This window comes from Coregonus lavaretus, assembly GCF_964263955.1.
Source record: "Coregonus lavaretus genome assembly, chromosome: 26".
Taxonomy (NCBI): domain Eukaryota; kingdom Metazoa; phylum Chordata; class Actinopteri; order Salmoniformes; family Salmonidae; genus Coregonus; species Coregonus lavaretus.
This window is the reverse complement of record NC_140013.1, coordinates 14,291,996-14,303,446: the sequence shown is the minus strand read 5'-3', so window position 1 is coordinate 14,303,446 and position 11,451 is coordinate 14,291,996. Positions and strand designations below refer to the sequence as shown.

Sequence of the window (11,451 nt, the reverse complement as noted above, 5' to 3'; positions counted from 1 at the left end):
CATCATGTTGTGGGGATGTTTGTCAGCGGCAGGGACTGGGAGACTAGTCAGGATCAAGGGAAATATGAACGGAGCAAAGTACAGAGAGATCCTTAATGAAAACCAGCTCCAGAGCGCTCAGGACACCAGACTGGGGCGAAGGTTCACCTTCCAACAGGACAACGACCCTAAGCACACAGCCAAGACAACGCAGGAGTGGCTTCAGGACAAGTCTCTGAATGTCCTTGAGAGGCCCAGCCAGAGCCCGGACTTGAACCCGATCGAACATCTCTGGAGAGGCCTGATAATAGCTGTACAGCGACGCTCCCCATCCAACCTGACAGAGCTTGAGAGGATCAGCAGAGAAGAATGGGAGAAACTCCCCAAATACAGGTGAGCCAAGCTTGTAGAGTCATACCCAAGAAGACTCAAGGTTGTAATCGCTGACAAAGGTGCTGCAACAAAGTACTGAGTAAAGGGTCTGAATACTTATGTAAATGTAATATTTCAGTTTTTTATTTTTAATAGATTTGCAAACATTTCTAACCTGTTTTTGCTTTGTCATTATGGGGTGTTGTGTGTAGATTGATGAGGGGAAAAACACAATTGAATCCATTTTAGAATAAGGCTGTAACATAACAAAATATGAAAAAGGTCAAATGGTCTGAATACTTTCCGAATTCACTGTATATAGTGTATACATCGTTTTGAGAGTAGGCATAGTCAGTGCAAGATAGGGTCAATGCAGATAGTCCCGGTAACCATTTAATTAACTATTGTATTGTAGACGAGTGAATACACATTTTGCATTAGTTATATCACATATCAATGTCAGAAAACTCTGACATTTAACACCCCACCCCCTGCCTGGTCTTTGCCATCCCCTGTCTGAGCAAGCCCACAGTGTGTCTGTCAAAGGCCATAGCACACAAACACCCACTGGTGTTAGACATACACTAAAGTATGTGGACACCTGCTCGTCGAGCATCTCATTCCAAAATCATGGGTAATAATTTGGAGTTGGTCCCCCCTTTGCTGCTATAACAGCCTCCACTCTTCTGGGAAGGCTTTCCACTAAATTCTATTCAGCCACAAAGCATTAGTGAGGACAGGCACTGATTAGGCCTGGCTCGCAGTTGGAGTTCCAATTCATCCCAAAGGTGTTCAATGGGGTTGAGGTCAGGGCTCTGTGCAGGCCAGTCAAGTTCTTCCACACCGATCTTGACAAAGCATTTCTGTATGGACCTCGCTTTGTCCACGGTGTCATTGTCATGCTGAAACAGGAAAGGGCCTTCCCCAAACTGTTGCTACTAAGTTGGAAGCACAGAATAATCTAGAATGTAATTGTATGCTGTAGCGTTAAGATTTCTCTCCACTGGAACTAAGGGGCCTAGCCCGAACCATGAAAAACAGCCCCAGAACATTATTCCTCCTCCACCAAACTTTACAGTTGGCACTATGCATTGGGGCAGGTAGCTCCAATCAGGTAATCAGGAAGCGTTCTCCTGGCATCCGCCAAATCCAGATACGTCCGTCGGACTGCCAGATGGTGAAGTGTGATTCATCACTCCAGAGAACGCGTTTCTACTGCTACAGAGTCCAATGGCGGCGAGCTTTACACCACTCCAGCCGACGCTTGGCATTGCGCATGGTGATCTTAGGCTTGTGTGCGGCTGCTCAGCCATGGAAACCCATTTTATGAAGCTCCAGACTAACAGTTATTGTGTTGACTTTGCTTCCAGGGGCAGTTTGGAACTCTGTAGTGAGTGTTGCAACCGAGGACAGACGATTTTTACGCGATACACGCTTCAGCACTCAGCTGTTGCTCCTAGATGTTTCCACTTCACAATAACAGCACTTACAGTTGACCGGGGCAGCTCTAGCAGGGCAGAAATTTAACGAACTGACTTGTTGCCACGTTGAAAGTCACTGAGCTCTTCAGTAAGGCCATTCTGCTGCCAATGTTTGTCTATGGAGATTGCATGGCGGTGTACTCGATTTTATACACCTGTCAGCAACGGATGTGGCTGAAATAGCCGAATCCACTAATTTGAAGGGGTGTCCACATACTTTTGTATATATTGTGTAGGCATATAGCAAGCAACCACAGATTACCTTCATTTGAACAACGAAAGGGTAATTAAGGTGTAGGGGATGGCGTGGCTGATGATCAGGTTTGAAATTAGACTATATGGCCTTAGTTGTGGTATGCATACGACAATCAATGCCTATGTCATTTAAAAGTTTGGCCATAAATGGAAGTAATGTCTTAAATGGAAACTTGTGCAGTCCCCTAGAAACCACACATCACCACTGAAAAATAGATCACTGTTGCATAAGGCATAGGCTATTTCACATGCCACATGCCCTAGGGCAGGGTTCCCCAACTGGTGGTTTTAATAAACCATTGTTGGACATAAAAAACACCAGGTAATCAGCTCCAAGTAATTATTATTTTGGAAATCTGTTCCCAAGTATTCTCACGCATAATAGAGAGATACATGTGATCGTAATTATGTTTTAGTCAAATATGATATATGTTTGGGATTATTGCGGTCAAATTGCAGTCTACAAATGATTTGTGATTATGTTCCGGCCCCCTGACCATCCGCTCAAGAATCTGATTGATGATCCCTGCTCTTGGAGTAAATTGGTTAGCTAATTACCACAACATTATAACTATAGAACATATTACAATGTGAGAGCAATACTAAATCTACTGATTTTACAGCAACCAACATATTTATTGTACTAGTTCATACTCCATCACAACAATAGGAGGCAGTAAAGTTACCATGCAACTGTCATTTTGTTTGGGTAGGAACCATAGTGGTTTCAGTCTATTGAAAATAATGGAAGTAAAACCATCACATTTTCGCTCCTCGGTGCATTCATGTCATTCGAAACGCTCGTCAGTTGTAAATATTGTGCATATATTTGGCCATTCGTCTATATGTTCACAAATGAAACATACTGATTTGTTGATTTTAGGCTGTCTCCAATGCATGTTTCAGTGTACATGGGCCCCGTGTAGTTCAGTTGGTAGAGCATGGCGCTTGCAACGCCAGGGTTGTGGATTTGTTTCCCACGGGGGGCCAGTATGAACATGTGTGCACTAACTATAAATCGCTCTGGGTAAAATCGTCTGCTAAATGACTAAAATGTAAAATGTTCTGTGGTACGTCAGTAATCCAACTTCCCGTTTACATCACGTCACCACAGCCCTTTCCGTTCCAAGCCTTTTCTCCCTCCGCTCGCTCTCTTTTCTACTTTTCGGTCCACGTGCAGATTTCTTAGATTTTAGCACCAAAAACACCGCAAGAACAGTTTGGACCAAATGGCGTCGTCATTCGAACAGATGAGAGCCAACGTGGGAAAGCTCTTACGAGGAATTGATAGGTATGGAAATTTGTTTGACAAATATTAGCTTAGCTAGCCCATTCAGTTTGCTAGCTAGCTGCTGCTACGTAATGCTAGCTAAGTTTGATTGTTTGAAAGTATGCAGAAAGTTACAGTTAACGTAGCTGTTGGAATAATTTATTAGACATATCCAACATTAACGACGTGCACGTTTGACAAACCTTTGGTTGACCTAATATGACTTGTAAGCGAACGTTAACTAGCTAGCTAGGTACACCGGCTTGTACCGGTAAACTGTAAGCTAACGTTAGTTAGCGAGCACAACAACATCCTTTGACAGCTGGTTGGTTATGATGCAGATTGATTGGGTCTCTGCATGTTTTTGCACAACTTGTTGTGTGTTGTAGTTTAAGTAACGTTAGTTAACTAGCTGTGTCGGCTATCTGTTGAATCCATGCCCTTGATGTTATTTTGTTAATGATCTCTTTCAGATACAACCCAGAGAACCTTTCAACACTGGAACGCTACGTGGAAACACAAGTTAAAGAAAATGCCTACGACCTAGAGGCCAATTTGGCTATCCTCAAATTGTGAGTCACCCTACCTCAGACTGTCTGTTGACTACTATCACGTTTGTAAGGCCTGTAAAAAATGGATAACATATGTAGTTCCATTTGCCTGTTGGGTGGCAAGCAGCCCTTGATCCTGACTCTCAGTTCAGTTACATTACACATAAGAGTCATTGGACAAAGGCTTCTTCTGTACAGGGGAGTTTTGTTAAGAGCCCCTGCGCTCAGTCTGAAAATGAACAGCGAAGCATAAGGACCTTTATCATATCAACGAGAAATCATTTTCAAAAGCAAAAGGTTAAATTGATACACACCTTGATAGGGTTAGTGTTCCCACACGACCATATCTCCATGTTACATTGCGTGTTTACGTAAGACAGAAGTTGACCACCTGTACTAATTAGCTATCTCGTAGTGACGGTTCACTGATAATCATTGGTCGCCGGTTCAAATGTTTAAGATGCGAGTGCATTATTTAGTTATTATTTTTCTGCCATATTCCGAAAATACCTCCAATCTGTTGTGACTGAATTGATGCGCCCTCTCCTTCAGCCTATCAAACTGTTATACATGACATTGATCTACAAGTCAGATAACAACTGTGCACAGTGCGGGAAACGCAGCTGCTCGCACCAATGAGAGGTAGGTCTACCCTGTGCTAATATTCGTAGGCTACATCTCCGAGTCACCTTCAGCGTTCAGATGTTTGTAAAATGGCTTTCGCAATATTAAATCATAGGCTTTATTAATTAGACAACTAATGTAATTTGCTGGGTCATTGTTACCAAATGCTCTGTAGAAAATTGTGTTTTACTGGTGGAACTGTGTAGGCTACTGGAGTGGACACAACTGATCACACATCTAACTGCTGATTGGGGCTTTTCGATTGCCAGGTTCACCGTACTAAATATTTAAACAGTCAGTGCATTCGGTAATTTTTACATGAACAGTGGTAGATGCTCGGTCTGCCAAATAGCTCCGCTCACACACTACATCATTCACACACACAGGGCCACTCAGAGAAGTCAGGTCAGACAGATCCAGCTCCTGAGCTCCATCAGTATTAGATATGAATTTAGAATGGAAAATGAATGTGTTCATACAACAATTGTTAGTGCATCGCTTCCCGTTCCACTAATCAAATCGAAACACACAGAATTGTTTCAAACTAAAAGTATCGTTCCTGTATCGCGTTGGAGCCCATGTGTATTGAATCATGCTTGTAAGGAGAGATGCACATCTCTACTATCTAGCATGCTCCGAACACCTGTGTGTAACTGAAGAAGGTCGCCAGAAACGTTTTGTAACTGAAAAATAAAGTCTGCGTCAACTGTGATATAGACTGTTAAAAGAGTGTACAGTAAGTGTATATTTTGCATTTGTGAAATTATTTTGATGTGATATGAAGGTAAAGGGCTTAATGTTTCTAGAACCGTATCGCAATTGAGAACTGATTCACATGTAGATGGAGTTTTTGGCTGCCAGAGCCATTCTACCTCTGAAAATAACATAAGGTCCTTGGACCTTAAGGTGTACATTCTCGGGCAAGCAGAACACCACTCATGGCTATATCAGTAACAGAGATGCTGTTCTTGTTCCTTAAGGTACCAGTTCAACCCTGCCTACTTCCAGGTCACAGTGACGTCGCAGATTCTGCTCAAGGCCCTGACCAACCTACCACACACAGACTTTACTCTGTGCAAGTGCATGATTGACCAGACACACGTATCCTTTTGGTGCTCAGTATAATCTAGTAGTATAATCCTGCAACAAGTGCAATTTGTCCACTTCTGTACTCCCTGTCAACAAAAACATTGACAATAATTTGTTCAAAAACACTGATAATCATTTAGGCTTGGGCGGTATACTGTATTCCGGGGTATTTGGAAATGGCCACAGGATGGTTTTTCAATACCGTTGGAAATATGTATTAGACGTTTTTTTTTTTGTGTGAATATTTGTAGCTACTTTTTAAGTAAATACCTGCAGTCAACTTGTACAATATGTTAGATAAAGAAGATTGTGTTCTTAATTTCACCTGTCAAATGTTTTCATTATGACGCTTACTGGTAGTCCCCAGTCGCGTGGTGTTTGTTTTACAATTACACAACGATGAGAGACAAGAGACCGGAGTCTTGTGAGTCACTCACTGTTGTGCAGCATGCGCCAGGTGATCTAGTTACAGTATGGAATTCACAACTATATGTTTGCCAGCTAGATATCTTATAACTTATTAAGTTAACTGACTAAAATGTGCTAAATGCTCTGCAGTTGTGCATTTGGTTTGCTAATTTGGTAGCTAGTTAGCTATCTAGCTAAGTAGTTAACTTCTTCCAAAATCAAACTTTGTTTAGTAACAGCAGATAATCCACTCCTGGATCAAGAGCCTTGCTGTCTTATATTTGTTTTGTGCTCGCAGCAAACTGTGAGTAGCATTTTTTTGTTGTTGCTTGTATAACTTTATGAGCTGGGATGTCTGTCCTGCAAATACTTTAGATCAGAGACTGTATAAAATGTTTGCAAAGCACTCGTTAACATTTAGTTAGCATTCTCTATGGGATTTTACATGTACTTGTTAGCATTGCTAACCTTTGGATTACAATGGCTCAGTGAGGTTGGAAAATAGCTCCCCTTGTGTTCAGGGCCGGTATTACAGAATACCCAGTATGGCACAAGGTCGGTATGAAAGTATGGCAATCTGGATACCGCCCAAGCCTACAAAAATGTGTTTTGTTTGATTGTTGTTCTCCGGGGTTTGTGTTGGAGTAATGGTGTGGACATTACTGTCTTATGTGGCCAGTTGTTTGCTCTGTGTGTGGTGCCTTTCCTTGACTACAGTGAAGCAGCAGGAGGAGCGCCCCATAAGGCAGATCCTGTACCTGGGGAACCTCCTGGAGACCTGCCATTTCCAGTCCTTCTGGGTATGTACACAATACATATCTGTTTGTCTGTCTCTTTGTTTCACCCGCCTTTTGCCCTGCTGATTTCACTCAACTTTCCAATCATTGGTAGATCATTTTTGGGATCCTGACATGGAGCGGTTACAAACAGAACATTGAGGTTAAACATGACTGTACATTGTGGCTCTAACTGGACATTGATGGCTGTACTAATAGACAACCCCTATCATGACTTCATTACATCTTTATGAAATGTGACATCCAGTTATCATAATGGTATGATTGTATGGTACTCATTCCTTTGTGTCTGTCACACAGTCCAGTCTGGAGGAGAACAGGGAATTCATTGACGGCATCACAGGCTTTGAGGACTCAGTGCGCAAGTGTGAGTAGAATATTTGGAAATCAAGTTTAGTTGATGACTGCATAATATTGCAATAAAAACGTGATAATAGCCTTGTCTAACTGCTGCTCTCTCCACAGTTATCTGCCATGTGGTTGGAATCACATACCAGAACATTGAGCATCGACTTCTGGCTGAGATGCTGGGTGATCCCCTTGGTAAGACCATTCATTTAAAATGTATATATTTTGGAGAGTGCTGTCCTATTGATTTCCTTTCTTTGTGACTCTACAGTGTTAATTATCTGCAAGTCATATCTCACTTCACCCTGCTCATTTGACTTCCTGCTCCCCATACAGACATGCAGGTGAAGGTGTGGATGAGCAAGTACGGGTGGACGGAGAACGAGGAAGGGCAGATCTTCATCTTTAACCAGGAGGAGAGCGTCAAGCCCAAGAACATTGTTGAAAAGATTGACTTTGAGAGTGAGTGTTTCCTTGTCTTGTGTCCCAGTTTCTGTCTTGTTTGCTGGTATCCATTGAAGTTGCTTTGTTTTGTTTGTCTATAGTCACTTTTAGCATACATTTTCAAAGTTCAACTTCTCCTTCCACCCCATCACCCCTGTCAGTGTAGCTTTATGTAACCTAAGACTTTTAATGGAAAGACAATTTTGTTGACTTTCTTTCCCATTGTTTTCTCCTGCTCCCTTCTGTCTTCCTCTCCCCCTTTCTCTCCTGTATTTTCCTTTGTTTCTGTCCCTCTTTCCACAGGTGTATCCAGCATCATGGCCACATCTCAGTGATACCCAGACACATCTGCACAAACACTCAGAATGCACAATAAAACATTTATACAGCAGTACATATACCTCAAACCAACCTTTCACAATAAATGTTAATTATCCATTCAAACTCAGGCCCAAAGTGTCCCGATCTTTTCACTGATTACATTGAACTAGTCTCTGATGTTAACCTTAAGTCCATTCCAGGAAATGAATTATTACCAGAAATAGGGACTGTATATTTCCTTTTTTTTTTACCTGTGATAAAATGTGGTTGTGCCTAACATGCTGACCGGACACATCGCGTGCGTTTCAAAATAAATGTACACATACATGTTATTCAATCATTGCATCCACACTGCTCGCGAGCGTCTGAGTGGCCAGGCGCTAAAATATAACTTGGTTCTATTTGTGACGCGCTGCAAGTCCCACCTCTCCCATCTCTTCATTGGTTTTTAGGAGCATATACCCACATGGGCGATTGAAAGACACACTCCAGTCCAGTTGGTGGTGGTAATGCACCTTTTTAAAGTTGGTTGCCAAACGCAATATAACGTCCAAAGAAGAAGAAGCCTAAAGGAGAAGAGATTACTAGAAACGAACTCGGTACCCTTTTATCTGTGGATTAATTGTTTTAGTAGAGGACCTTGTGCATTTCAGGTAAAATAACAACCCAATGTTTTTATCCCAGGACATATAGTGAGGGAAAAAAGTATTTGATTCCCTGCTGATTTTGTACATTTGTCCACTGACAAAGAAATGATAAGTCTATAATTTTAATGGTAGGTTTATTTGAACAGTGAGAGACAGAATAACAACAACAAAATCCAGAAAAACGCATGTCAATTGTTATAAATTGATTTGCATTTTAATGAGGGAAATAAGTATTTTACCCCCTCTCAATCAGAAAGATTTCTGGCTCCCAGGTGTCTTTTATACAGGTAACGAGCTGAGATTAGGAGCACACTCTTAAAGGGAGTGCTCCTAATCTCAGTTTGTTACCTGTATAAAAGTGACCTGTCCACAGAAGCAATCAATCAGATTCCAAACCTCTCCACCATGGCCAAGAGCTCTCCAAGGATGTCAGGGACAAGATTGTAGACCTACACAAGGCTGGACTGGGCTACAAGACCATCGCCAAGCAGCTTGGTGAGAATGTGACAACAGTTGGTGCGATTATTCGCAAATGGAAGAAACACAAAAGAACTGTCAATCTCCCTCGGTCTGGGGCTCCATGCAAGATCTCACCTCGTGGAGTTGCAATGATCATGAGAACGGTGAGGAATCAGCCCAGATCTACACGGGAGGATCTTGTCAATGATCTCAAGGCAGCTGGGACCATAGTCACCAAGAAAACAATTGGTAACACACTACGCCGTGAAGGACTGAAATCCTGCAGCGCCCGCAAGGTCCCCCTGCTCAAGAAAGCACATATACAGTGGGGGAAAAAAGTATTTGGTCAGCCACCAATTGTGCAAGTTCTCCCACTTAAAAAGATGAGAGAGGCCTGTAATTTTCATCATAGGTACATGTCAACTATGACAGACAAATTGAGGAAAAAATATCCAGAAAATCACATTGCAGGATTTTTAATGAATTTATTAGCAAATTATGGTGGAAAATAAGTATTTGGTCACCTACAAACAAGCAAGATTTCTGGCTCTCACAGACCTGTAACTTCTTCTTTAAGAGGCTCCTCTGTCCTCCACTCATACCTGTATTAATGGCACCTGTTTGAACTTGTTATCAGTATAAAAGACACCTGTCCACAACCTCAAACAGTCACACTCCAAACTCCACTATGGCCAAGACCAAAGAGCTGTCAAAGGACACCAGAAACAAAATTGTAGACCTGCACCAGGCTGGGAAGACTGAATCTGCAATAGGTAAGCAGCTTGGTTTGAAGAAATCAACTGTGGGAGCAATTATTAGGAAATGGAAGACATACAAGACCACTGATAATCTCCCTCGATCTGGGGCTCCACGCAAGATCTCACCCCGTGGGGTCAAAATGATCACAAGAACGGTGAGCAAAAATCCCAGAACCACACGGGGGGACCTAGTGAATGACCTGCAGAGAGCTGGGACCAAAGTAACAAAGCCTACCATCAGTAACACACTATGCCGCCAGGGACTCAAATCCTGCAGTGCCAGACGTGTCCCCCTGCTTAAGCCAGTACATGTCCAGGCCCGTCTGAAGATTGCTAGAGTGCATTTGGATGATCCAGAAGAGGATTGGGAGAATGTCATATGGTCAGATGAAACCAAAATAGAACTTTTTGGTAAAGACTCAACTCGTCGTGTTTGGAGGACAAAGAATGCTGAGTTGCATCCAAAGAACACCATACCTACTGTGAAGCATGGGGGTGGAAACATCATGCTTTGGGGCTGTTTTTCTGCAACGGGACCAGGACGACTGATCCGTGTAAAGGAAAGAATGAATGGGGCCATGTATCGTGAGATTTTGAGTGAAAACCTCCTTCCATCAGCAAGGGCATTGAAGATGAAACGTGGCTGGGTCTTTCAGCATGACAATGATCCCAAACACACCGCCCGGGCAACGAAGGAGTGGCTTCGTAAGAAGCATTTCAAGGTCCTGGAGTGGCCTAGCCAGTCTCCAGATCTCAACCCCATAGAAAATCTTTGGAGGGAGTTGAAAGTCTGTGTTGCCCAGCGACAGCCCCAAAACATCACTGCTCTAGAGGAGATCTGCATGGAGGAATGGGCCAAAATACCAGCAACAGTGTGTGATAACCTTGTGAAGACTTACAGAAAACGTTTGACCTGTGTCATTGCCAACAAAGGGTATATAACAAAGTATTGAGTAACTTTTGTTATTGACCAAATACTTATTTTCCACCATAATTTGCAAATAAATTCATTAAAAATCCTACAATGTAATTTTCTGGATTTTTTTTCTTCTAATTTTGTCTGTCATAGTTGACGTGTACCTATGATGAAAATTACAGGCCTCTCTCATCTTTTTAAGTAGGAGAACTTGCACAATTGGTGGCTGACTAAATACTTTTTTCCCCCACTGTACCTAAAACGTAACAACTTGTAACTCTACTTTCATAAATAGGTTTCCCCATCTCCTCCCATACCATGGGCCAGAGGAGCATGACCTTCTGGGTGAGGAGTTTCTAAATTATCAGACCATGCCAATGATATCCCTGCAGGACGAAACTGAAATGGAAAGCTTCTGGGCTGAAATGGCAACCCGGAAGAATAAGGTAAACATTTTTTCCTTTTTTGACTTTCCTTTTGGCAGGTGTGGCTTGGCTACATCTGTTGCTTAAAATTGTTGCATGCATATATGTGTCATGCATGTTGCAAATTATGCATGTTTTTATCTGAACTTTGTTAATGGATCAACCTACAGTATACTTACAGTATTAATCAATCAAAAATCAAGGTATGTTTTTCCATTGTGTTTTGGTGCATTTTCCATAGGTGACAGGAGCCAAAGAATTCGAGAGGCTTGCTGCCGTCGCCAAGCTTGTCCTGGTGTTGCCCCAT

General features: G+C 42.3%; 1 protein-coding gene across 1 annotated transcript; it reads left to right on the top strand.

Annotated features, from left to right (window-relative positions):
* Nucleotides 1-3,207: 3,207 nt before the first annotated feature.
* LOC311101607 (eukaryotic translation initiation factor 3 subunit K-like) lies at nucleotides 3,208-8,067 on the top strand. The gene is made up of 8 exons (XM_084142735.1): nucleotides 3,208-3,378; nucleotides 3,831-3,929; nucleotides 5,513-5,633; nucleotides 6,752-6,829; nucleotides 7,127-7,193; nucleotides 7,292-7,369; nucleotides 7,511-7,636; nucleotides 7,922-8,067. The coding sequence occupies exons 1-8, from the start codon at nucleotides 3,317-3,319 to the stop codon at nucleotides 7,951-7,953; spliced, it is 663 nt and encodes a 220-aa protein (XP_083998861.1). The 5' UTR covers nucleotides 3,208-3,316; the 3' UTR covers nucleotides 7,954-8,067.
* Nucleotides 8,068-11,451: the final 3,384 nt, after the last annotated feature.